The sequence below is a fragment of the Entamoeba dispar genome, genomic scaffold, assembly GCF_000209125.1.
Source record: "Entamoeba dispar SAW760 scf_1105229462111 genomic scaffold, whole genome shotgun sequence".
Taxonomy (NCBI): domain Eukaryota; phylum Evosea; order Mastigamoebida; family Endamoebidae; genus Entamoeba; species Entamoeba dispar.
The window spans coordinates 28,407-53,702 of NW_001855029.1; the positions used below are offsets into that span (position 1 = coordinate 28,407).

At 27.1% G+C, this 25,296-nt stretch overlaps 13 protein-coding genes across 13 annotated transcripts, besides 30 other annotated features; 6 read left to right on the plus strand and 7 right to left on the minus strand.

Annotated features, from left to right (window-relative positions):
* Positions 1-375: part of a repeat region that runs on past the window's edge.
* Positions 376-494: 119 nt separating this feature from the next.
* Positions 495-621: a sequence feature (AT_rich).
* Positions 622-675: 54 nt separating this feature from the next.
* Positions 676-739: a sequence feature (AT_rich).
* A 28-nt stretch (positions 740-767) lies between these two features.
* Positions 768-835: a sequence feature (AT_rich).
* Positions 836-1,047: 212 nt separating this feature from the next.
* Positions 1,048-1,073: a sequence feature (AT_rich).
* Positions 1,074-1,103: 30 nt separating this feature from the next.
* Positions 1,104-1,136: a sequence feature (AT_rich).
* A 244-nt stretch (positions 1,137-1,380) lies between these two features.
* Positions 1,381-1,411: a sequence feature (AT_rich).
* A 126-nt stretch (positions 1,412-1,537) lies between these two features.
* Positions 1,538-1,559: a sequence feature (AT_rich).
* A 74-nt stretch (positions 1,560-1,633) lies between these two features.
* Positions 1,634-1,705: a sequence feature (AT_rich).
* Positions 1,706-1,905: 200 nt separating this feature from the next.
* Positions 1,906-1,928: a sequence feature (AT_rich).
* Positions 1,929-2,183: 255 nt separating this feature from the next.
* Positions 2,184-2,316: a sequence feature (AT_rich).
* Positions 2,317-2,397: 81 nt separating this feature from the next.
* EDI_306160 (T-complex protein 1 subunit epsilon, putative) lies at positions 2,398-4,011 on the plus strand (the record flags this gene model as incomplete). Its single annotated transcript, XM_001739324.1, has 1 exon — positions 2,398-4,011. One exon carries the CDS (start codon positions 2,398-2,400, stop codon positions 4,009-4,011), a length of 1,614 nt encoding a protein of 537 aa, XP_001739376.1.
* A 358-nt stretch (positions 4,012-4,369) lies between these two features.
* Positions 4,370-4,413: a sequence feature (AT_rich).
* A 302-nt stretch (positions 4,414-4,715) lies between these two features.
* EDI_306170 (uncharacterized protein) lies at positions 4,716-5,330 on the plus strand (the record flags this gene model as incomplete). Its single annotated transcript, XM_001739325.1, has 1 exon — positions 4,716-5,330. One exon carries the CDS (start codon positions 4,716-4,718, stop codon positions 5,328-5,330), a length of 615 nt encoding a protein of 204 aa, XP_001739377.1.
* Positions 5,331-5,469: 139 nt separating this feature from the next.
* Positions 5,470-5,493: a sequence feature (AT_rich).
* Positions 5,494-6,066: 573 nt separating this feature from the next.
* Positions 6,067-6,593, minus strand: EDI_306180 (uncharacterized protein; the record flags this gene model as incomplete). The annotated part of the gene is made up of 2 exons (XM_001739326.1): positions 6,067-6,160; positions 6,220-6,593. The coding sequence occupies 2 exons, from the start codon at positions 6,591-6,593 to the stop codon at positions 6,067-6,069; spliced, it is 468 nt and encodes a 155-aa protein (XP_001739378.1).
* An 83-nt stretch (positions 6,594-6,676) lies between these two features.
* EDI_306190 (uncharacterized protein) lies at positions 6,677-8,052 on the minus strand (the record flags this gene model as incomplete). Its single annotated transcript, XM_001739327.1, has 2 exons — positions 6,677-7,534; positions 7,588-8,052. 2 exons carry the CDS (start codon positions 8,050-8,052, stop codon positions 6,677-6,679), a joined length of 1,323 nt encoding a protein of 440 aa, XP_001739379.1.
* Positions 7,058-7,088: a sequence feature (AT_rich).
* Positions 7,541-7,575: a sequence feature (AT_rich).
* Positions 8,053-8,183: 131 nt separating the features above from the next.
* Positions 8,184-8,232: a sequence feature (AT_rich).
* A 47-nt stretch (positions 8,233-8,279) lies between these two features.
* Positions 8,280-8,309: a sequence feature (AT_rich).
* Positions 8,302-9,981, minus strand: EDI_306200 (heat shock 70 kDa protein, putative; the record flags this gene model as incomplete). Its single annotated transcript, XM_001739328.1, has 1 exon — positions 8,302-9,981. One exon carries the CDS (start codon positions 9,979-9,981, stop codon positions 8,302-8,304), a length of 1,680 nt encoding a protein of 559 aa, XP_001739380.1.
* Positions 8,443-8,468: a sequence feature (AT_rich).
* A 123-nt stretch (positions 9,982-10,104) lies between the features above and the next one.
* Positions 10,105-10,224: a sequence feature (AT_rich).
* Positions 10,225-10,326: 102 nt separating this feature from the next.
* Positions 10,327-11,304, minus strand: EDI_306210 (uncharacterized protein; the record flags this gene model as incomplete). The annotated part of the gene is made up of 1 exon (XM_001739329.1): positions 10,327-11,304. The coding sequence occupies one exon, from the start codon at positions 11,302-11,304 to the stop codon at positions 10,327-10,329; it is 978 nt and encodes a 325-aa protein (XP_001739381.1).
* Positions 11,305-11,748: 444 nt separating this feature from the next.
* Positions 11,749-11,811: a sequence feature (AT_rich).
* Positions 11,812-12,098: 287 nt separating this feature from the next.
* Positions 12,099-12,126: a sequence feature (AT_rich).
* Positions 12,127-12,175: 49 nt separating this feature from the next.
* Positions 12,176-12,218: a sequence feature (AT_rich).
* Positions 12,219-12,416: 198 nt separating this feature from the next.
* Positions 12,417-12,461: a sequence feature (AT_rich).
* Positions 12,462-12,611: 150 nt separating this feature from the next.
* Positions 12,612-12,656: a sequence feature (AT_rich).
* Positions 12,657-12,667: 11 nt separating this feature from the next.
* Positions 12,668-14,434, plus strand: EDI_306220 (uncharacterized protein; the record flags this gene model as incomplete). Its single annotated transcript, XM_001739330.1, has 1 exon — positions 12,668-14,434. One exon carries the CDS (start codon positions 12,668-12,670, stop codon positions 14,432-14,434), a length of 1,767 nt encoding a protein of 588 aa, XP_001739382.1.
* Positions 12,933-12,962: a sequence feature (AT_rich).
* Positions 14,435-14,584: 150 nt separating the features above from the next.
* Positions 14,585-16,741, plus strand: EDI_306230 (glutamine synthetase, putative; the record flags this gene model as incomplete). The annotated part of the gene is made up of 1 exon (XM_001739331.1): positions 14,585-16,741. The coding sequence occupies one exon, from the start codon at positions 14,585-14,587 to the stop codon at positions 16,739-16,741; it is 2,157 nt and encodes a 718-aa protein (XP_001739383.1).
* Positions 16,742-16,768: 27 nt separating this feature from the next.
* Positions 16,769-16,793: a sequence feature (AT_rich).
* A 20-nt stretch (positions 16,794-16,813) lies between these two features.
* EDI_306240 (DNA double-strand break repair Rad50 ATPase, putative) lies at positions 16,814-19,894 on the minus strand (the record flags this gene model as incomplete). The annotated part of the gene is made up of 1 exon (XM_001739332.1): positions 16,814-19,894. One exon carries the CDS (start codon positions 19,892-19,894, stop codon positions 16,814-16,816), a length of 3,081 nt encoding a protein of 1,026 aa, XP_001739384.1.
* Positions 19,895-19,949: 55 nt separating this feature from the next.
* Positions 19,950-19,974: a sequence feature (AT_rich).
* Positions 19,975-20,004: 30 nt separating this feature from the next.
* Positions 20,005-21,639, minus strand: EDI_306250 (Rho/RAC guanine nucleotide exchange factor, putative; the record flags this gene model as incomplete). Its single annotated transcript, XM_001739333.1, has 1 exon — positions 20,005-21,639. The coding sequence occupies one exon, from the start codon at positions 21,637-21,639 to the stop codon at positions 20,005-20,007; it is 1,635 nt and encodes a 544-aa protein (XP_001739385.1).
* A 142-nt stretch (positions 21,640-21,781) lies between these two features.
* Positions 21,782-21,819: a microsatellite.
* Positions 21,820-21,851: 32 nt separating this feature from the next.
* EDI_306260 (uncharacterized protein) lies at positions 21,852-22,232 on the plus strand (the record flags this gene model as incomplete). Its single annotated transcript, XM_001739334.1, has 1 exon — positions 21,852-22,232. The coding sequence occupies one exon, from the start codon at positions 21,852-21,854 to the stop codon at positions 22,230-22,232; it is 381 nt and encodes a 126-aa protein (XP_001739386.1).
* Positions 22,225-22,274: a sequence feature (AT_rich).
* A 28-nt stretch (positions 22,275-22,302) lies between these two features.
* Positions 22,303-23,250, minus strand: EDI_306270 (uncharacterized protein; the record flags this gene model as incomplete). The annotated part of the gene is made up of 1 exon (XM_001739335.1): positions 22,303-23,250. One exon carries the CDS (start codon positions 23,248-23,250, stop codon positions 22,303-22,305), a length of 948 nt encoding a protein of 315 aa, XP_001739387.1.
* Positions 23,234-23,288: a sequence feature (AT_rich).
* A 306-nt stretch (positions 23,289-23,594) lies between these two features.
* EDI_306280 (glutamyl-tRNA synthetase, cytoplasmic, putative) lies at positions 23,595-25,253 on the plus strand (the record flags this gene model as incomplete). The annotated part of the gene is made up of 1 exon (XM_001739336.1): positions 23,595-25,253. The coding sequence occupies one exon, from the start codon at positions 23,595-23,597 to the stop codon at positions 25,251-25,253; it is 1,659 nt and encodes a 552-aa protein (XP_001739388.1).
* Between the last annotated feature and the right edge of the window lie 43 nt (positions 25,254-25,296).

Sequence of the window (25,296 nt, forward strand, 5' to 3'; positions counted from 1 at the left end):
TTTTAATTTTGATGGGTTTAAATTTCTTCTTCTTTATTTTATTATTTTAAGGAGAGTATATAATTACTACTTATTGCTTTGGGCTAATATTCTTTTAGCCTCATCCACTTGACCCTTTTCTTTTGATAATCTTTCTTATATTATCAAATATACTTGTATTCTAACAAGTAATAATAACATCTTTATAAATACCCATTCGTTTATTGTCAATGATATTCTGTCATTGTAATTAATAAACACTGCTATTCTTGCAGTACTAGGTAAGATGTTTTTCTAACCAAACGCAACGTCATAACCAGTCCATAACTGGGGGAATCGAAGGATGGAAATATTTTAGGGATCTGTGTGGTTTCTCTGACGTGCTACCTTCGAATCCCCGATGTATTCTAATTCCTTTAAATACAATATCTCGAGATGAATTAATTATTTATTTGAGAATAGCATTATTCAATCTTTTATAAACAGAATTATCACCTATTTATAGTCAACTTATCTTTTATTAAAAAAGTTTAAAAAATCATATGAAAAAGTTTTTAGAGTTAATATTAAAAAGAATGATATTCTAATAACATAATAAAATATTTAATTTTATATATTTCATAAACAGAATAATTTATAATTGATAGTGAGATAAGTGTGTTAATACAGTGATTAGAATAATGGATATAGAATCAGATAAATTTATATTAAGATTATTTTGAACTTGATAAATGAAAATTTAAATGATAATTATTTTATTGTATAGGGCTTTCAAATAATTATCTGTGATTAATAACTAATATCAAATATTAATAACAAAAAATCTAAATAAATTCAATGATAAAATTTATTTTTAGATAGAAAATAATTGACATATTTTTCCAAGAAAATTATTGCATTAAGATATTAGTAGAACCATTTGAAAGTAATAATAAACACTCAATAAAAATTGGTAATATGGCATAGTAATTTATAGAGCTATTTTTTTTGAAAACAATTATATTTTAGAATGAAATAAAATATTAGTGATAGTGTTCAATAGTTAACAGTCAATGACATAATAAAGTGTTTTTTTTTAAATAAATAATTTATAACAATAGTGCTATTAGTTTATGTTATGTAAGATTTTTATATAATATTTTATGTTATAAATTATTGGAATTAATGAGATTTTGAATGTATGAATTAAAATTTAATAATATACTCCTAATTTTCAATTCTTTGTAAAATGTTATATGTTTCATTGATAATAGTTTAGTTCTAAAATAATCTAATTTTAAGAAATATAAACTATTTTTTCATAATTTCTTTTGTTATAATCAATGATTCATAGTATATAACTAAATATAAATTAGCTAAGGTTATACTATATTGATAAGAAATATTTTTTCAATTTTGCAGAATTATAAAATTATGATATAATATTTAATATCACTTATCATTAATACTTAGTTCTTATTTTATTTGTACATTATAAACATTCTTTTATTTGTTAATAATATGCTCTTTTATTCAAAGAGTAATAAATAAACAGGAATTGTGTCATGACATAATAGAGTTTTATTTATATTTTAATTATAGGAGAAGAAAACGTTCAATACTCATCAATAAAACATTTTTATTGTGAGTTTATTAATTAGTTAATTGTCTTACGTATTATTTATTAAATTAAGTAAATAATGAATTTATATATAAAATACAAAAATAATAAATAATTTGATTTTATCAAATACTTCGTTTTGGTTTTATATTATTTATTTTTGTCTATGGTTTATATTTCAATCATTATTTTATTATGCCCCCTTGTTTAAAAACTAATAAGATTAAAAAAATTACCATTTTAAGTAAAAAATAAAGGAAGAAATTTGTTTTAATATTAGAAATTAATTATCAGGTAGAGGCAATTATTAAAAGTGTTATAAGGAGATAATTAATATAATAATAAAATAGAGTAAAACAGATATTATTTTATTACTATGTATTCAACGTAATCTTCTGATGTATTAAAGATTAGTAATTATAGCTAAAAATTTAATTTAGTTTATTATGAGTAATTTTAAAATGATTAATTCACAAATTGTATAAAGGTAGTTTCTTTTATTTTCCAATAAAAGTATTATAAAAGAAACACACCCTTTCAAATAAGCACTCTAGACTTAGATAGATAGTTTGGGTAAACAAAACAGCTAAGTTTGAGATAAAACAAAATAAATAATTTTGTTATATATTACGCAATAATTTAAGAAGAAATTTGATTAGTAATAAAATTAATTATAAAAAAAATTTCTTTACTGTAAATAAAATTCAAGTTATAGTAAAAAATATGAAATAATAAAAGAAGAAGAAAAAAAAGTATAGTTTTAAAGGAGGATGGTAAAAAGAAAAAAATGATTGAAGGTGAACTACAAAGATCAAAAAATGTTTGCTTTTGACGAGAACGGACGACCATTTATCATTGTTCGTGAACAGGAAGAAAAAAAAGAAAATAGATTAAAAGGGGTAGAGGCTACAAAAGCACACATTCTGGCTGCTAAGAGTGTTGCTGATATTTTGAAAACATCACTCGGGCCAAAAGGAATGGATAAAATGATGGTATCACAAGATGGTGACGTTACTGTATCAAATGATGGGGCAACAATTATGCAAGACATGAATGTTGATCATCCAATCGCCAAGTTACTTGTAGAATTATCACAGTCACAGGACTCAGAAATTGGAGATGGAACAACTGGTGTTGTTGTATTTGCTGGTTCATTATTAGAACATTCACTCAAGTTGGTTGAACGAGGAATTCATCCAACAAGAATAGCAACAGGTTATGAAGAAGCAGCTAAAGTTGCTGTTGATGAATTAAAGAAAATTGCAATAGAAAAAGAAAAAATGGACAGAGATTCCATCATTGCTGCATGTGAAGTAGCTCTTGGGAGTAAAATTGTTAATAGATGCAAGAGACATTTAGCTGAAGTATGTGCAGATGCTGTTTTATCTGTTTATGATAAAGAACGTAATGATGTTAATATGGATTTAATTAAATTAGTTAGTAAAGCTGGAGGAAGAATGGAAGACACTGAATTGGTTGATGGGTTGATGTTAGAGAAAGACTTCTCTCATGCACAAATGCCAAAAGCCGTTAAAGATGCAAAGGTCTGTATTTTATCATGTCCATTTGAACCACCAAAAACTAAAACAACAACCAATATGAATGTTACTAGTGTTGAAGCATATAACCAATTGTATCAACAAGAACAAGCATATTTCAGAATGCAAGTTGAAAAGGTAAAAGAAGCAGGGGCAAATGTTGTTCTTTGTCAATGGGGATTTGATGATGAAGCTAATCACTTATTATTATCTAATGGAATTAATGCAGTAAGATGGGTTGGTGGTGTTGAATTAGAGTTATTGGCTATTGCCACAGGTGCAAGAATTGTTCCACGTTTTGAAGAATTAACAAAAGATAAATTAGGAAGTTGTAAATCAATTAGTGAAATGAGTTTTGGAACTATAAAAGAAAAAATGATTAAAGTTGAAGGTTGTCCTAATTCTAATGCTGTTACTATTTTTATTCGTGGTGGTAATAAAATGGTATTGGCTGAAATTGAAAGGTCTATTCATGACGCATTGTGTGTTGCTAGAAACTATTTAAGAGATAATAGAGAGGTGTGTGGTGGTGGAGCTTGTGAAATAAGTATGTCTCTTGCTGTTGCTGAAGCCTCTAAACATTGTAAAACTGTTGAACATCATGCCATGTCTGTTTATGCAGATGCATTATTAGCTGTACCTCATGCATTAGCTGAAAATAGTGGATTAAATGCTATTGAGACTGTGGCTGCTGTTAAACAAATGCAAGTCACAAATAAAAATTCACATTTTGGAATTGATTGTCTTCAAGTTGGAACCAACGATATGACTGAACAAAAAGTATTTGAATCCCTTCATGCTAAAACACAACAAATTTTATTGGCTACTCAAGTAGTAAAAATGATTTTGAAAGTTGATGATGTCATTGGAGCTAATGCACAACAACAACAATAAATGAAATGATTTTTTATCAAATTATTATTCAATTTATTTCTTAATCTCACTTTTTAAATGTCAACGAAATTGGTGAAATACTGTAATACACTACTGAACTGTCTTGAGATACAATTGCTAAAACACACTGAGGAATTATCAATGATAATTGTTCTAGTTCAACCAATGTAATTTCTTTCTCACGTTCTATGACAACAACATTCCCCTCTATTGTAGGAAAGTAATTGATATTTTTTTTTGTTTCCATTCTGGTATAAAGACCTCGTCGGATCAAATCCTGATGACATGCTTCCTGTCTTCCGTATATTAGAAGAGAGTTGTCAGAATAAATTTTTGTCATTTAGTTTCATAGTTTTTCAAAAAATTTAATAAATTTTTTTTATTTTTACTATTTTATAAAAACTTCTCAAGTTAAGAAAGGTTAATAACAGTTGGGATTATCAAATATTTTCAACCACTTCTCCATGTAAAAGTATTTGACCTTATAAGTTATAGAAGAGATGTAAAATATAACTTACTAGGAGTATTTAAATAAAAATATTTTGTTCTAAAAATACTAAGAGTTTATATGAAAAATAATTTTTTTGAATAACGCAACAATATAAAGAGACAAATAAATTCTTATAAGAATGTTTCACACTGAAAAAAAAAGATGACAGTGTAATAGTTCTAAAACGCTAGTTGATTAATTAATAATTACCTCAATGAATAATCTACCACATCACCCCTTTGTTGATGAAAAAAGAAAACATAAACCTCGAAGAAATAGAAAATCATTTATCAAAACAAGAGATCAACAATCTGAACAACAATGTATACTGATTGCGTTGCTTAATTTAAAATTCGATATACTTCTTGAAAAACCACGTAAAATTAACACTGAATCTTTATCTTTTTTTAAAGTCTTAGAGTTGGTTGATGGAAGAAACAGAATTAACCTTAAAACGCTTACTGATAACAGGGTTCAATCACTCATTAAAGAAAACCAAATTAATGGTGTAGATGAAAAAACAATAAAAAGAAGGCAAGAAGTTTATAAAATTATGGAACATATTCATGTTTTGTTAGATATTGCCCAAAGTGTTGGATACAAAATTAAAACAAATTATGGTAAAAGAACTACACTAAGAGATAATCGTCTCCTTGAATCCTTTGAAATCGATGGGTTGGAAGTTGGTAATATTGGTCTTGGTTCTAAAGGAAGAATAATTCATGAGATCCTTATAAATTATTCATCACAAACAAGCTCTGGTCATTCTTTTGTCCTTACAAGAGAAAATCCAAGGTTACAATCTACTCTTTTCAAAGCGTTCTTGTAATAATTATTCTTGTATTCATTTTATCATTTTACTTATATTTTGACTTAAAAAAGTGAAAAGAATGTGCAGTTAATACTTTTATTTAAAATTATTCATAAATATGTTTTACTTTCAGTCACTAAAAAAACATAATACAATCTTTTATAAATTTAATAAATAAATTGATAATACATTGCCAAAAGAATTTCTGAACAAAATTATAAAATAACTGGTTGAGAATTAAGTGATTTTTCTGAAATCTCACTTGAGTATTTAGTTACTTTTATCACCTATTTTTAATAAGAGAACCATAAAAATTAATTTAGCATAAAAAAGTTTTTTTAAAAAAGGGATAAATTGAGGTTGTTTACAAAGAAAATAACATAGTTTTATTTTGTTTTATCAATCTTTTAACAAAGAAAAGGATAACCGTCAGTCTCCTTAGTAAGTAACAATTAACAGTATAGAAAAAGTAAAGTTTTAAACAGATGTTTCTTAATCGTTCAGAAGGGAGAATTACTTTAATAAGATTTTGAAAAAAAAAAAAGAAACCCACAAAAATAAATTGGTTCATAAAAAGGAAAAAAGAAAGCAGTAGTCTTATGTTTGAAAGCTCAAATCTTTTGTATTTATATTCTTTGAGAAGTTATGAACCAAACAACTAACTCAAGAAAAACGTCGAATAAATCCAATTAAATTCTCTTTTAAATAAATGCTTAAGACCCAACAACTAGTTATCAAAAAACTTAGCACTATATCAACACATTTTTGCTGAAATTCTTTGTATTCCCTGAAGATCTTTTCTAATATTTTTGATTATTTCTTCAAGTTTCTTTTCAATCTGGCTATTGCTTATGACTGTTAATTTTTCATTCAAAACAAAAACATTCAAAGAAAGAACAAAACAAACAATGGGATAATCTTTCGTGGCTTTGTTTCTCCTGCCTTTGTACGGTCTTTAGTTAATACATCTTTAATAAATTCTGCGTTTGATTGCCACTTAACTCTTTCTGATTCATCTCTTAATTTTCTTTGTTTCTTTTTAAATTCAGTTATTTCTTCTTGGGCCACTGGTTGTTGTTGAGGTCTTTCAACAGGATTAAATTCTGAGAGTGAGGAATGAGGAATAGCAGATGGTTGGGTTTGATCTTTTTGTTTATCAATTACACTAGGTTGAGAGTTAACAGTGATAGAATCCTCTATTTCTTTATTAGGAGGAGGTGGTGGTGGCGATGGTTGTATCATTGAAAGTAGAGAAGGAGTTGGTGATTCTTTGTTGGACATTATAATAAGTAGTTTTCTATTTTATAGAGTTTGTTTTTGGTTTTTGTTTTTATATAAATAAACTATAAAGAAATAATAACAGATCAATTGAAATAAGTATCTAACAACCATTTGATCTTTTTACAAATTTTTGTTGGTGTTGAAGAATCAAAGAGAACAATTTCAATATATTGAATATTGTCTTCAACCAGTGTTATTGTATTTACTTCACTTTCTTCCGTCTTTATTAAAATCAATAGTGATTCAATTAATAAACTCAAATCTTCAATTTCTATAAGACGATATTGTTTTATTAAATCAATTAGTGCTTCAACTATATGATGATCTACTAATATTTTGAGTATTTTTGGTTCATTTTGGCATAAAACAATACATGAACTTAATGTGTGACAGCAATCTCTTTTTACAGCTGTATCAGTTGAATATGAATGTTTGATTACATAATCAATACATCCAATCTCACCTAATTTTATCATATAATTAATATTATTTAATGACATATTTTCTATTAACCATATTAAATCAATAATTTCTTGTGGTTGTAAATGAATTGAAAGAAGATAAGGAAGTAATGAATAAATTTGGTCAAGATAATTATTATAAAATGATTGATGTGCTATAATTTCAATAACATATTTTCTACTCCATTCATTAGAAATAAAAGGAATAATTATATCTAATGGAATATCTAAATTATATTGACTTCTTTCAATACATGCCTTCAGGATCTGTTTTTGAATTTTTTGATCTGGAATTGAAATAAATGGGATAATGAATTGTTTAATAGTTTCATTTTTTATTGAACAAACATGAATGAGCCATGAGGCACATCGTGTAATTTCTTTTTTATTTATTTTCATTGACTGTTGAATTAAACTAGGAATTAATTGAATTGCAGTTGAAATATTATCAATTGCTAAATTACCGATAAATGTTAAACACTATAGTTTTATTAATTTTTAATTTAATTTAGAAAATTATTGTATTGACAAACAGGTATGAATAATTCACTATCAATTAAATTTTGTTGTAATGTTTGTACAATATGGTATTTATCAATTAACAATGAATACTCATCAGATATTAAAACTAAGTCAGTTAATGTTTCAATAACAAGAACAGCAACATTAGTATCTTTGTAATTAATAAGATTTCCATATAGTTGAATAAATTTTTCTTTTTGAATATCACTAAGTTTAATTGATTCTTGAATTAAATGACGAATAAATATCAATTTTTCAATAAGTACAACTTTAGATGGTAATTGTTTTACTTGTTCAATTAATTCGTAGAGAGTTTCTTTTTTTATAAAATATGCTTCTTTTCTAATTTCATTGTTTTCTTTTTCTATTCGTTTTTTATGTAACATTTCATTTCTTTTTTTAGTCCTTAGTACTGAGTGGTAAGATTCTTGTTGTTTAAATAAATACTCTTTCGATGTATCCCCTCTAAGGTTCATATTATTAAAAACTAAGTTCTTTTTTTCTTGTTTTTTCTATTTTTTTGAAGTAAGTTTTTCTTTTCTTATAAACAATTCTATTCTTTATGTTTTTTATTTAAACTTCAAAAATATAGAAGGTGAGTAAAACGAATTAATTTAACATAATAAAAGAAATAATTTAATACATTATTATTAATTGTTATGATGAAAATTGGAGATTATAATAAACTTATTAATCAAGAAAGATAAATAATATTAAAAATTGAATTAATATAGTGGGAAAAGATCAAAGTGTTGTCTTAATCTTTCAAACATTTCATCAACTTTCTCCAAATCAAGACTAACTATTAATTCTTCATGGATGTTTGTTCTAAAAACATTTGCAGATAATTCCATAAGTCCATTTTCATTTATTTTTAATTTAAATTTAAAAACTATACTTCCAGCTGGTCCTAAAGGAAATCCCTTTATACTCATTTTTGTAATAAATTCAACACCAGGAGAATTAGTATATTTACCACTACCTCTGTAAATCCTAAACTCAGCAACTTCTTGATTTGTTTTGTAAGTTTTAAAGGTCTTTGTTATTTCATGGGTAGGTAATTTTTCTCCTTGATTAATGAGCACTTGGAACATTCCTTCATTTATTTCTATACCAATAGATTTTGGTACAATTTCATATACTTTTTCTTTACTAATTGAACTTTCACCTTTCAAATATGCTAAATAAGCAGCTCCTTTTGCAACAGCAGTAAGTGAATCAAAGTTTATATCAGAAAAAATCTTTTTATCATATAGTTTTGCTATTTCTTCTCTTACTCTTTTTATCAAACAAGTTCCACCAACTAATAAAACTAATTGAACAGAGTTTCCTACAAAACCGCAGGCCCCTGTGACTTCTCTTATCTTTGAAATAAGTCTTTTGTATAATCCTTTACTTTCGCAAACTTGTTCAAACTCTTTCCTTGAAACACTTAAAACTATATCAATATCTTCATTATAAGCATCTGATAACAAGTAACTTAAATTTATTTCGCAATCTATTCTTTTACTCAGTTCAATTTTAACTCGTTCAGCCTCTTTCTTTAATCTGTTAATAGCTTTAATTATTTTTTCCTTTTCACAATGGGACATTCCTTGTCTTTTTTTGAAATATGTTTTATCAACCAATTCAGATGAATAAACCTTCTTTTCTATTAATTCCATCAATGCTGAATCAAAATCATTCCCTCCTAAATTCTTATCTCCTCCAATAGATATAGTATTAGTTTCATTTCCTTGTATCTTACAACAACAAATATCTAATGTTCCTCCTCCAAAGTCTATTACAACAACTTTAGAACCATTACTAAGAATATCATTGTGAGTTCTCTTGTACTCTAAAAGAGCTGCTACTGGCTCATTAGCTAGTCCAACATTTTCTATTCCTGCCAATTTACAAGCAGCTAAAATAGCATTTCTTTTTTTATCATCAAATTCTGTAGGAGTTGTAATAATAACATTGTTAATTTGTGTATTTTTTAATTTTGATTTAGCCATAAAACTAAGATATTTTAATATCATTCCTGATATTTCTTCTGGTTCAAATATTTCATTTTCTTGTGTAAGAGGATTGTATACCTCCATACATGCCTTTCCATTCTCATTTCCTTGTACTGTAAATGGCCAATGAATTTTATCTTCATCACTAATATCACGTATGTTACTTCCTATAATTCGTTTAGGATCATATAAAACACACTCACCAAAAGTTTCATTCTTTGCTCCATTTCCAACAATAACCCCACTATCTTCCATTTTAGCGAAACTTACCCATGACGGAATTTGGCTATTCCCTCCTTCATCACTAATAGTAGAAAGAACTTTATTCAAAGGGTCATAATAAGCTACAGAAGAAAAAGTTGTACCAAAATCAATTCCTAAAGACACAACCGTTTGGTTACTCATGTTTTAAAGGTGTTCTTAATGAATTAAATTTTTGCTTTTAAAGTATTGCCACATTAAACATCATTTAATTAGATGACTTTAATTCACTTCTGGAATCAGTTTTTATTTAAATAGATCAAAGACATATAAATTAAGTTAATTCTAAATATAATTCATTTTTCATAAAAAAAATACTTTTATTTTAAACCAAAAAGAAACATTTTTTAATTGAATAAATTATTTTTTTCATTTACAAAATAAATTGAGAAATGATGTTCTTCAGCTCTACTAAAAAAGGGTGGTTTACTAAAAACAACAACTTAAAAGTTGTGTTTTAAATTTTTAATATAATCTGAAGAGAGTCTTCTATATCAGACCTTGTTTAATTAAATTAGTAGAAATGCATGAGGGTTTTTCATATGACTCTTGTTGAACCTTTTCTAATGTAAATTCTTTGAACGTAGTTGGGAATAATTTTTTTTCTTGCTTTTTAGCAAAAACAGGAACATCATCGTTGTCATCCAAATTAGAAGGAGAATGAAATGTACGACTAAACACTCTGTTATCTAAAGAAGCTTTTTCTTCATATGAACTTGGCTCAACACCACTTTCAGATTCTTCATCGAAAAAGAAGATACCATCTTTAGAATGACAGTTTTGAAGTAAATAAAAAGGAAGATGATTTTGTTTTAATTCAGAACCACTTTGGGTCTTAGTAGGGGTTGAAGAGTTAAAGGTTGAAGATGAACTTATAATGTGACGTTCAGAGCATTGTTTCTTTAGCATTAGATATTGATTTCTTGCTTCTCTTCTTTGTTCTTCAAAAATTTCTTCTTGTTTTAAAACAAATTCTCTAACTTTTCTTTCTTTTTCTTCAAACAAAGCATCAATATAATCCTGGCTTTTTTGATAAAGCGTTCTCTCTATAGGATCGTTACAACACCACGAGATGTTATCTTGAATTTCAAAGTTATTAATATACAAATCATAAGCCTTTGAATAAATCATGTCTTCTCGTAAATCTTTAATATTTCTTAATGATGGATTAATTATGACATACGTTTCAGTTAAATAAGATGATCTTGGAATATAACAACATACATCAGTATTACAGAGGTTACAATGTATTAATGAAAAAGGTTTTAATTTGGAGTTTGTAGATATGTTTTTAAGTTGTTGATATTTAATTTGAATAACCCCTGTAGTAGTATAAATGGGGTTAACCCAATTCAAAGGAACAGAGTTAAGAGCAAGATCAGTTTGTTCACCAACAGATTTAACACTAATCGAGACATTACCACAAACACATTTATAACAGTTGCAAATATTATTGGTAGGATTCATACTTTAGTAAAGTTGGATGTAGTGATTTCTAAGATTGACTCTTCAAATTAATCAAATTTATGTTCTAAAACTTTTGGAATTTTTTTGGTCCAATGGACATGTGTTTGAATTTTCTTTTATTGAATCTTTGTTATCTTTTTCCAACAAACAGACCATTTCTCCTTTTGAGTCATTTTTTTTACTTTTTTTTGCATAATTTTTTCCTTTCCTATTGGGTTTTTAGGTAAAATATATTTCAGAGGTCTTTTTAAAATGCAATAAAGATTTTTTGTGAAACAAAGAAAATCTAGTTGTTTTATCAGTCCTAGACTTTTCGTTGAAATACACTGACTTTTATTTGAATTAAAAATGTACTTCGTTTCATTAATCTTCCAGAATCTTCTTCTCTGAAAGATGAGGTATTAATAACAATAAATTTGAAACAATCATTTTGTTATTCATAACAAATAATTAATTAAGAAAAAATTTTTAAGAAAATCAACAAATAAAAAAATTTAATTTAAAAATGAAGAATCAGAGCAACAAGACATAGGAGAGGAAACTCTTATACAAAACCAAATTATTTTTTTTCTGAAATGATATTTGGTTGTAAGTTTAGTTTGTTTTTTAAGTGTTTTGGTAATTGATTTACAAATAAAAGAAATATTACTATTAAAAGTTTTTCTCCAGATATCACTAAGTTTTTCTTATGTTATTTATCTTTCAATAATCCAATTAATTTCTTTATTGATTGTTTTCTATAAATTTCAAAATAAAAGAGCCTTCTCTTTTTCGTTTTTATTAACCATTAAGTGATAATAAATTATTTCTTTTTATTTTTTTGTTGATAATTATTCAGAGAAAATAAGTACTATAGTCAGTTGAACAGGTCTATTAAATAATAATTTTTTAACTTTCATGATTTATTAATTAATGAGTAATCTCTAGTATTGGAATGGTCATTATTTTTAATTCTTGTTTTTCTGTTTATCAATAACAATTTCAATAGAACTATTCTATTTTAATAAGTTTTGTTCAAATTCTACCTTATTTGTATAGTTAACCATAGTTTCTTCATAATTTTATGACATTCATTATCTTCCTTATGTTATTCTTTTAAGTTGTAATGACTCAAAAAATTCTTTTTTAATAAAAGTTAAAAATTTTTTTTAATTTTTCTTTAAAGTGTAAAAAAGAACAAGTAACTATTCGAAGAGAAATTTTTTTTATATACAACTTTGTTATTTCATTTTTCAAAAAAGTTATTGTCTTAATAAATTGTTTTTGAATAGCATAAGTAAGAAGGAAGTTCTATGAATAATTAAGAGTTATAAAAAAATAATAAAAAACAACTTAAAAATAAAAGAAAAAAACAGTTTTTCAAATGAATTATGTTAATGAGTCTGTTAGAAAAAAGATAGTTATTATTGGATTATTTCTCTTTAGCTTTTCATTATTTTTTCTATGTTATCCAGAATATATATCTCAACACACATTTGTGGATGATAATAACTTACATGCTGATACAGTCAGAGAGTCCATTCAACCTGAAATACCTGAAGTATTACGAATGTTTAAACAATACTCAGAAACTCCACAACAAAGAAGAACAGAATTTCTTTTTTCATATTTACAAAGTATTGGATATGATTTATATAATTATAAAGATAAATATAATACTACTGGATTAAGTGCAGTATTAAGACCAAGAAGAACTGATGATAGAAGTTGTATTTTATTAATGGGAAGATATTCTACAAATATGAGCTCACCATTAAATCCATCGAAAATGCCAGAAATAAATACACTAATGTCAATGTTAATAATTGCAAAAAAATTAACAAAATGTGATTGGCTTGCAAGAAATTTTCTTTTAGTATTTCTTGAAGATACAACTTCAATAGGTAGAAATGATTTCTTTAATGTTTATCAAAAAAATCCTTTTTGTGGAAGAATTATAGCTGGATTAGAACTTGATGTTGAATCGTCATCTTATGGTGCAACAGAATTATCAATTGTTATTCCTTCTCAAATTTATATGCCAAATCAAGATATCTATAATGGATATATATCTCATCTTAACTTAGTTTATTATAACTTAACTATTTCAAAAATGTTTTCAAAGTATTCACATTCAATTTTTAGAGATGGTTTATTACATGCTTCTTTTATTCGTTATACTGATTCAACAGAGTCAGGATATAATAATGTGGATATGCTTTGTATTCAATCAACTTATAACGACACAAAACAACAAAAATCAGTTCCTCATAGAATATTATTAACTACATATATTACTTTATTACGTTCTTTTAATAATTTATATCAACAATTACAATATTCAACTCATTTTTATATTCCTTCAGGATTAACTTCATATATCAATTTCCCAATGATTATATTATTTACAGTTACTATTACTGCTCCAATTATTTTATTTAGTTTAATTAGTATTATCCCAGAAAGTATTTGTTATATCTTTAAATCATATCCAGATTCATTACCTAAAAAATTAATAGTATTATCAGACATTCTTTTATCAACTAAAACTGAAATATCTCATCCAACAACAATTTATTTAGTAATCTTTTATTTTATTCTTTCTACTATTTTATATATTCCTTATCTTTTCTTATTTGGTTGGAATATTGTTTCTATTGAAGATCATTATAATTATACTCAGTTCAATCAAGACCAATCAATCTATTTGATTTGTGTTAATTTTATTCCTGTTATTATATCACTTTTATTATCTCATTATACCCCACCACTTTCTTTATCTCAACTCCGTTTAAATATTTCATTTGCTTCATTACCAAGTTTATTTGTATGTACAGTTTTCTTATTCATTAATCCTTATTTTGCACTTCTTTATGGGTTTATTCTTGGTGTAACTTCACTAATTTCTTTCATTGTTTTATTATACAAACCTTCGTTCTTTAAATTTGGAAGAGTTATTTGTTTAATTACATCTCTCCCTGGATTTGTATTGTTGTTGTTGCTCTTTTCTATTGATATTTCTATTCTTGTATATGTTCCTACATTAGTAACAATAGCAATAATTTTCTATATTCCAGTTTCTATGTCTCATATCTATTCAATGTTTTCATTTAATTCTTTAGTGATTAAACAAAACTGTAACAAGGACTAATTTACTTTTACTAATCTTTTTCTTATCTTTTAAAATCAAAAGAAGAAGATGAACGAGAAAGTCAAAGTATTTCTTCTAACCAAAAGAAAGTCGTAACCAATACCTATTTAAGTCATTTTTTTTGTTTATTAATCATTCACTAAAAGAAGTATGGCAACAGAAGAACTTTTACATAAAGACCAAACATTTAGTAAATATGTTTTCACTCATGAAATTATGGAAAAAAGAATACCACGAAGCTCTTTTTTAAAGTTAAAGAACCTTTTTGAGAATGGTGGTTCTTTAGACCAAGAAACTGCAGATGTTATTGCCTTTGGAATGAAAGAATGGGCTGAAGAATTAGGTGCAAGTTGTTTTGCTCATTGGTTTCAACCTTTGTCACAGACTACAGCAAGAAAATATGACAGCTTTCTTTCTGTTAAGCACCAATGCTCTCGTCAACACATTTCTCATCTTCTCAGTGAGTTTACTGGAAAACAATTAATACAAGGAGAACCTGATGGTTCTTCTTTTCCAAATGGTGGACTCAGAAATACATCTCAAGCAAGAGGTTATTCAGCCTGGGATTATAACTCCCCAGTTTTTATTATTAAAGATGAATTTGGAGGTGTTTTATATATTCCAGCAGTGTTCTGTTCGATTTTTGGATTATCTCTTGATACAAAAACGCCATTACTTAGAAGTGAAAAGGCAATTGATGAAACAGTTACAAATTGTATTAATATGTTACAACTAATTTATCAAATACCAAGAAAGAACGAAGAACAACGAGTTAGTGTTACTATTGGGCTTGAACAAGAATTTTTTTTGATTGATGAAAAACTTGCAAGAAAACGTGAAGATATAATGCAAGTAGGTAAAACTCTTAGTGGAAGACTTCCTGCACGAAACCAACAGTTTAAAGATCATTATTGGGGGATTATGCCTAAGAAAGTTATCGATTGTTTAGCAGAAGTTAAGAAATCAATGTGGGAATTAGGAATTCCAGTGACAACTATTCATAACGAAGTTGCCCCAGCACAATATGAAATGGCACCAATTTTTGAACGTGGTAGTATTGCATCTGACCATAATATGATTTTCATGGAAAGAATTGAAGCAATTGCTCAAAAACATGGGTTAAAAGTATTGTTTAATGAAAAGCCATTTGAAGGTGTTAATGGCTCAGGAAAACATTTAAATTGGGCACTATTTTCTAATGGACAGAACCTTATGGACTTTGGTAGTAGTGAGTATGAAAGAATTAGATTTTTGTTTTTAACTTCTGCATTGCTTAAAGCAGTTGATGAACATTATGATTTAGTTCGTTCTGCAACAATCACTCCAGGTAATATTGATAGGTTAGGTGGTTTCGAAGCACCTCCTTCTTTTATTTCTGTTTTTGTAGGTGAAAAGTTAGAAAGATGTATTGATGATATGCTTAGAGATGAAGATGATCTTGAGTGTTCTCCTTTATTAGTAAATTTTGGTGTAGAGACATTACCCTCTTTTATCAGAGATCAGAGTGATCGAAATAGAACTTCTCCATTTGCATTTATTGGTAATAGGTTTGAGTTTAGAGCTGTTGGGTCTTCTCAAAACCCAGCATGGCCAATGACTGTAATCAATACAATATTTGCTGTTGCTGTAGAGGAAATGACAGAACAAGTCAAGAGTCTTAACAAATCTGGAATAAATGGAAGAGATGCTGTTGAAAAAGTGATTAAAGAAACTTTTAAACAACACAACAAAATTATTTATAATGGTGATTGCTATAGTGACGATTACAAAACAGAAATGCAGAGAAGAGGGTTCAAACCATTAGAAACCACTTCTGATATTTTAAAAGAAGTTTTACAAGTTCGTAATATAAACACATTTGAAAAATTAAATGTTCTGAGTAAACAAGAAACAGCTGCTCGTGTTGCTATATGGGAAGATGTTTTTATTGAAACACTAACAATGCACGCGAAACTTCTCATTGAAATAACTCAAAGAAAGTTTGCCCCAACAACTTTGAAAGAAGCAGCCAAAGAAGCTAAAGAATTAAAACTTCTTAAGAATGGAGGGGGTAATGGCAGTGTTTTCAGTGAGAGAATTAATACACTATTTGGTCTTGCTGAAGGTATGTTAAAACAATGCTGTAAATTGGAAGAAGAAGTAAGGACTCTTGAAACAATGTTCGAAGGAAGATTACCTTATTGTGAGTCTCATATCTTAAGTTCGACCCATGCCTTAAGAAGAATGGTTGACAGTGCAGAGTGTTTAGTTGATGAAGAAACTTGGAATTATCCTTCCTATGAACAACTCTGGAACTCTCATTGCTAAAGAATTTATTCTTTCTTTCTATTTTGGTTTTTATATATTAAAAAAAAAATAACCGTTTTGAATTAAATTGTTTTAAATGCCACAAACTCCAATCTTCTTGCAGGCAGATGCAACTCTAAATTTGACTGGATCAAATACTTTAACAGCAACTTCAGTTAATCTCATAGCAACATCAATACATCGGGCTTGGTTTTCTGGTAATTCTTTATTGCATCTATGATGAAGTCTTTCTAAAATTATACGATCTTCTTCTCTATTTCTCAATGAAACTTTGAGTATTCTTCCAAGACTATGACAATATCTGCAATTAATAATTCCTCCAGTACAAACAACTTTTGGTTTGACTGCTTCTTGTAAGAATTTACGTGTTCTAATAGCTTCTTTCATTCTATGTGCATCTTCAAGACTTCTTTTTTCTAAACTCTCTAACTCTTTATCTAATCTATTTAACTTTCTTTCAGCTCTTTGTTGTTTGTGTGGAATCAACTCATATAAAGCAGCACGTAATGTTTCTGGTCTTTTAGCAATTAATTCACCCTTTCTCTTCTTGTCTGATTCCATTCTCTTTTTCAATTGAATGAGATACTCTTTGTTCAATGCCAAATATTTCTTCATAATAATTGTTTTTTGATTTTCTAATACTTTGATTTTCTTTTGGACATTTCTCTTAATCTTTTCAAGTGCAGCAACAACACCCCTGGCAATTACCTTTTCATTGTCTGCAAGGAATGGAAGTCTTTGTTCTGCAACAGCAATTTTCTTCTCTAAACGAGTTAATTGGTGTCTGACATGTTTCAAAAGATGCTCATTCTTAATATATGCTTTCTTCTGTTTGTTGAATCTTTTTTTAATAATTCTAAATGAACGTGCTTCAGATCTTCTAACATATTCACTGTGAATCTTTTCTAATTTCTTATTAATCTTATACAAAACAATTTGTAATTTATGAGCTTGTAAATAATTATACTTTCTGCTGAAGAGAATTCTACATTTCTTTAATTCACAAATTCCTTTTCTTAATTTTTTAGTGATCTTAGAATCTTGTTTAGCAAGTCTATTTAATTCACCAATGACTTTAGATTTTCTAACTTCCCATTTAGTTTTGTATGCAAGGAATTCACTAATTTCTGCTTGATATAATTTATTGTATTTAACTTTTAACATATCAACTTTTTGTGCTAATTTCTTTCTCATGCTTTCAAGTTTAACAAGTTTCATTGTTAATTTACCATTTCTACTAAGATATTGTCTTCTCTTCCATGGTTCTGTTGAACTAGTGGCTAATTCCTTATTCTTTTGAATCTTTCTAGAAATTACTCGGATTCCATGTTTAGCTTCATGAAGAGCTGCTTTGGCTCTATGATAATCGATCTTAGTAACCATTAATCTTTGTCTTTTTTCTTCTGCAATAGCTTCATCAACTAATTTAATTTTCATTCTGAAGTCATTAATTTCAACTTTCAATGATTGAATTTCATTCTTTGCATTTTTGATGATATAATTCATTCTCTTTCTAGTAATAACTCCCGCACATGCCTTCTTAAATTTAGCAACTCGAATAGTGCTCTTCAATTCTTTTACACTAGCTTTAAGAGATCTAACCATTGCCTTCATATGTTTATATTCCTTAATAGCAATCATTCTTAACTTTTTATGCATCATGCCAATTCTTAATTGATGAATTCTAATAGCTTTCATAGAATGTGAAATCTTTCTTGCAATATGTTTTAATCTTCTATAATTAATAGAAAGTCTCTTTCTTAATAATCTTTGATTAGCAGGACATAAGTCAAGTCTTCTACCATATTTCTTCAATTGCTGAATTCTACTAACAACTTTTTTCTTATAAACTTCATATTCTTTAATACTTAATTTGTGTTCAGTAATTCTCATATTAGCATCAATAATTTTTAATTTCAATAATCCTCTCAAAATAGCATGAACTTTTTGAATAGAAATATTTTTCATATCTCTAATATCTTTCTTTAAATTGTATACAGCACTCTTAGCTTGGAAGAATGCAAGTCTAGCTCCTTTAAGTGCAATAGCTTTCTTTTCTCTTTTAACAAGACTTCTGGCTCCATTGTATGCTCTTTCTGCTTTTTTGTATTGTCTCTTCAAATAACTAACTTGTCTCTTTGCACTTCTTAATGCTGCCTTCTTTAATTTCTTTTCAGCATGATATTTTTTATTATACTCTTTCATTTGTTGTTTCATTTTATTAATTTCTAGTTTTCTAGCTTTTCTTTCAGCCTTTCTTCTTTTTAAAACTTCAATTCTTTTCTTAATCATCTTTTGTTTTTTCATCAAATATTCTCTTCTTGATGATAATTTTCCTCTCTTTCTTTCATCAACAAGAACTGAAAGTCTTTCTTCAACATGTTTAATATGTTTTTCAACTTGATTCAACATAGCAAAGACTTTAGCATATTTCATAGCTTTCTTGACTAATTGGATTCTCTTATTTTGAATCTTCTTAGCATATTCTTGTTTTTGTTTTAATACATTAGCCAATTTAGCTCTCAAATATTTAGCAACACCTTGTAAATGAACAATCTTTCTTCTCATAATAGATTTTTTGCTTTCCAATTGTTTTAATTGTCTTTTGATTCTATTTTCTTTAATAGTAAATTCACGAACAATCTTTCTTGCTTGGTTCTTTTGGATTAATTGAAGAGCTCTCTTTTTAGTAAGATTAATTTTCTTTCCTTTTTTCATAGCTTTCATTTCCATTTTTGTGATTTTGGTTTGCATAGATGTTCGGAGTTCTTTAATCTTTAATATAGCAGCTTTCTTCTGAGAAGTTAGTTTTGTTCTTTTAATTTTAAGTGACTTACGTGTTTTTGAATAGATGTGAAGTCTTTTTTGAAGTCCTTCAATTTGGGTATTAATCTTTTTTAATTTACGATGAATCTTAGATGTTTTTCTATCAAACTGTCTCTTCTTAGCAACTTCTCTTAAGGCAATCTTTCTAGCAATCTTCTTTTCAATAGAGCTTCTCATTTTTTCTGAGATTTGTGCCTTTTCCCGTTCATATTTATTATCATCTTCAAGTTCAAATTCTTCTCCTTCAATACTTACAGTGTTTTCTACATCCTCTGCAAATATTTGGGCAATTAACATAAAGCAAAGTATGAGTTGCAATAATTTCATTGCTCTAAAAAATATAATTTTAAGTTCTGTCTCATATTTTTTCCATTGATTTTTCTATTTTTAATTTTAAAAAATTTAAAGTAAATCAACAAAAAACAAAAAATGTTATTCTATTTATTTAGAAGGTCAAAAGCCAAAGACTCTCTTCTTTTAAAATTATTGTTTCTTAAAACTTGTTGCCAAGCTGATATTGATTGAAGAATATCTATTTTAGCTGCAGAAGATGGGTATGAACTATTTTGCCAGATTAAGAAAGTTCTTGGTTTAAGAAGTGGTTCAGCTATTGACTTTCCAACAACTTCTAATCCAAAACAAGCATCTAAGAATGGCCTAAATTTTTCTCCTTTTTTCTTTAGTAAAGAAGTTTTTAAGGAAGTAATTTGATTTAGCTCATCTGATGAAAGATATAATTTACAAAATTGTAGTTTTGCACCATAAATTACAGTAGAACCTTTTTTCTCTTTCTTACAAAGAATTAGTACATCTGTAAAAATGATTAAAGTTAATGCTCTAACTCTATGTTTGTAATAAACAAATACATCATATTCAGAAATAAAACATCTTGCAGCATTTACAAATTCTTCCCCAATAATTTTCTCAAAATTTGTTATTGTAAGATTATATTCTTTTAATAAATCCATTTGTTTTTGTTTCTTTTTTGAATCATTGATAAGCTTTCCTAATCCGTCAATCTTTTCTTTTAATAAAGCTAAGTTATTTGACCATTGATTTCTTTGAGTCCATTTACAAAGATCTTTTACGAGCATAACATACCTTGGAATTCTTTGAACAGGAAGAATTAATAATGAAAGAATTCCATTAGAGCTCATTGGTTTAATTGTAGTATTATCACACATATCATGAAAGAGTTTATTTTCTTTTAACTCATTTTCTGTAGTAGTCCTTGCGTTATCATAATTATTTACAAATGATGAATATAACTTAAAGACATCTACAAATTTTAAGAAACATTTAGTCATTTGTTCAAATCGTAAATCTTCTTTTCCATCTTCAACACTTTTAGCCTCACCATAGATATCATTTAACTCAACTTGAAACTTTTTGTTAGTAAAATAAATTGATTTAATACCTGCAAAAATAATATCACATGTTCTTTTAGGAAGTATAGATTTGTTATAACATGGTTCCATATATTCTTCCATAAGAGTTTTTAAATTTGTTACGTATGTTGTTTCTGAAGATAATAATTCTTTGACAACTTTGAATCGTTCTTGTTTATTTTTTACTCCTTGAATAATAGAACTTTGTCTTTTTGTTATTCCATTTACTAAACTAGAATTATGTCTTGAACCAATTTTTGACATCCTTTTGGTAATTGATATTCGGTTTAATTCTTTTCTATTAAGAACAAAATTTTGAGGTTCGTTAGATTGATGTCTTGTGATTGTTTCTTTTTTCTCCTGATTTACATCATCAAGAATAAGAGTACTTCTCTTTTTAGTAATAAAAGAAGGATTAAGTGATATTTTTGATGAACCTTGAATTATTGTTTGTCTTTTTATTTTAGTTTTTGAAATGTCTTGTTCTACAATTTCATTATCTTCTTTTTCTATATCTACAGATGTAGTAAGTGTGTCATTTACAGGTAAAGTTTTTTGTTCATTGTAATTTTTTATTTTTTTCATTGGTAATGAATACCTTGGAACGATAGAAGTTCTTTGAGAATGAGATGAGATATCAATTGTACTAGAAATTTGGTATACCCTTGTTGGAAGGGCTGTCATAGAGACTGAGAGTAATTGAAAATAAGTATCTTCATTGTACTCTATTGACATAGAAGAAGTTTTAAGAATATTGAGATTAGAGAAATATGTAGAACAATAATTTTAATTCTATCGTTTGGAGGAGATAGATGATAGAAGAATGAAAAATAAACAAAAAAAAAAGAAAAAATAAAAAGAAAACTATAAAAATCATAATTTTGTAAACAATAATAATGAGAATGCTTATTTGGTTAGCTTTTCTAATTGGTGTTTTTGCACTTAATCTTAGAGATAGCCTTGATGATTTTTTAGATAATTTAGATAATGATGAATTATTTAGTGAAGAAGATGAATATAATGAAGAAGATGAATATAACTTAGAAGATGATCTTGAAGAAGAAGACGATGAAATGGAGTATGAGTTAAATGAAAATGATGGTGATATGTTTGATGACTTAGATGAAAATGAATTTGATTTACAACAAGTTGATGTTCAATTTCCATTTTCAAAGGAAGTTGAAGGAAATACACCATCAACAATATTTGATAGTGCAGAACGACTATTAGTAGAACTTCAAATACCAGCATTTGCTGGATTACGACCAGTTTATTAATTTTTAATTATTTAATTCTTCTTAATAATTTCATATTTAAAACAAATACCATAGAAAAAAAGATGATTATTTAAAATGTTTCTGAAAAACGGTTATATCGTTTTTTTTGAATAAATTCATAAATGAAAATAGCAACTACCATCAATACAATAACCACCATAATCACTACAGTGACAATACCAAACCACATCCATAATTGCCAATCTTCATGTTCTTCTTTAGCATCACCAATTTTTGTAATATTTAACAAAAACATTCTTTCTTTTTCTGAAGCTGAGAGAAATCCAATGTGAATATTTAATGTCAAATCTGGATGTATTTCTACTTCTAAACGAGACCCAATCCCATCAAAACACTGAACATCAGCTGTTTGAAATGAATTAATAGTTTTTAAACATTTATCACCATTAGTTACATAGATACCAGTAACACCTTCACTATATCCACAAGTATTTATTTCAAGAATATCATCTGTGTTTGATTTAATTTGATAGGTGTATCCATAGATATTATTATACGGAGCTGATTGTAAATGACAAATATCTGAAGAAGGTATAATTAAAGGTGGGACAGTTACCATATGGAAAAATGGATAATCAGAAACAGTTCCAAGAGTATCGTTTTGTTGTGGGACATAATTTAATGAGAATTCAATTGACTGATTTTCTACTAATGCAGTAGATGAAATAACAATGACCCTATATTGGAGTGTTGTTGTAATATTACTGGATTTATTTTTCTCTAATAAAATACACTCTTTTGAAGAACTACTTTGTAACATTATTTTAAAATCTAACGAAGAGGTTGTTTCATAATTAATAATCGTTTCTTTAGGTGAATCAAAAATAAATGAGGCAGCATAAACATTTTCTATGGAATTTGAACATTCAGTAATACTAACAGTTTCACTACTCAAGTTTGTTATTATTTCAACAGGAAGACTAATTGGAGTACTTTTGGGTAATGCCCCTAAACTTTCAATAATCAATAGATTGAATAACAAAAAATTAATTATCATTTATTTTTTTAAGATCTTTTTGTTTTTATTTTTAAAATCTTTAGTTCAAGTAAATTTTGACGTATTAATAAGGATCTCTTATTATTTATCAGTTTTTTTTTAATAATTAAAACCCTCAATAATTTGTCATTTGAATGGGGAAAAGATAGAATCCTAAAATAAATATAAAAGAAATAGTAAAAAGGAATTAAACAAAATCAGAGAAAGAAGAAAAAGTACGTGTCGATACATGTTGCCACGATATAGTAAAAAGAATAGCAAAACATAATTAATTACCGAAAATAGATTTACCCTATTATAATAAAAAGGGAAGATGAAAAAAAAATAAAAGCATCTAAAATTCAATGTCTAGTGCAGTTGAGTCAAAACAAAAATCACTTGTTGGAGCTAAAGGAAAACTCTTGTTAAAAGGATACAAACCAGGTATGAAAGTTTGTACTCGTTTCCCACCAGAACCATCAGGATATCTTCATATTGGTCATATGAAAGCTGCTATGTTAAATGAATATTATGCACATAGTAATGGAGGAGAATTAATTCTTAGATTTGATGATACTAATCCACTTAAAGAAAGTGCTGAATTTGTTGATAATATTATTAAAGATTTAGCTACTATTGGAATTGTTGCTGATAAAATTTCATATACATCAAATTATTTTGGACTTTTAATGGAATATGGAGATAAAATTATTCAAATGGGAAAAGCATATATTGATGATATTGATCCAGAAGAAATGCATAAAGGAAGAATGGAAGGAATTGAATCACCAAATAGAAATAACTCTCTTGAAAAAAATATGAAAATGTGGGAAGAAATGAAGAATGGAACAGAATATGGTAAGAAATGTGTTATGAGAGCTAAAATTGATATGAAACATAAAAATAAGGCATTAAGAGATCCATCATTATGGAGATGTATTGATGCACCACATTATAGAACAGGAACTCAATTTAAATGTTATCCATTATATGATTTTGGAGTTTCTATTATTGATTCTATTGAAGGTGTTACACATGCACTTAGATCACAAGAATATTCAGATAGAGCCCCATTATATGATTGGGTTGTTGATACATTTGGAATGAGAAAACCAATTATTGAAGTCTTCTCTAGAATGAACTTTTCTTATGTTCTTCTTTCTAAAAGAAATCTTAATACATTTGTTAAGAAAGGACTTGTTGATGGATGGTATGATCCAAGATTCCCAACTATTCAAGGTCTTATTAGAAGAGGACTTACTCTTGAAGCTATGAAAGAATTTTGTCTTGCACAAGGATCATCTAAAAATATTAACTTGATGGAAATGGAAAAGATTTGGTCTGTTAATAAGAAGGTTATTGATCCAATTGTTCCAAGATATAATGCAGTATTAAAAGAAGGTGTTTGTACTGTTACTGTCAGTGATGCAGTTGAAGAAGATAAAGAAGTTCCTCTTCATAAAAAGAATGAATCACTTGGAAAGAAAACAGTTCATTTCACAAAAGAAGTACTTCTTGATGGAGCAGATGCTAAAGAAATTGTAAATGGAGAAGAAGTTACTTTTATGGATTGGGGAAATATTATTGTTGATAAAGTTGAAGGTTCTAAAGCTGAAGCACATACCCATCTTGAAGGTGATTTCAAATTAACTAAAAAGAAACTTACATGGATTTCTTCAAAAGATCCAGTTAATTTAGAGTTAAGAGAGTATGATTATCTTATTACTGTACCAAAAATTGAAGAAGGAATGGTACTTGATGATTATATTAATCCAAAATCAATTGAAATATTTGAAGCACTTGGAGAATCTGCTATGAAAGGATTAAAAGAAGGAGATAAAATACAAATTCAAAGAAAAGGATACTATAGATGTGATAAAGCTTTTGATGGTAATAAGATCGTTCTTATTAAGATTCCAGATGGAAGTGAAAAAGGTCCAAAAGTTAAAGCTGAAATTGAAGTGAAAGAGAAGAAACAAAAGAAACAACCAAAAAAGGTTGAACAAACTACTGAGAAACACTAAATTTAAAGTGTTTAGGATTTATTTTATTATGGTTTTGATTTTT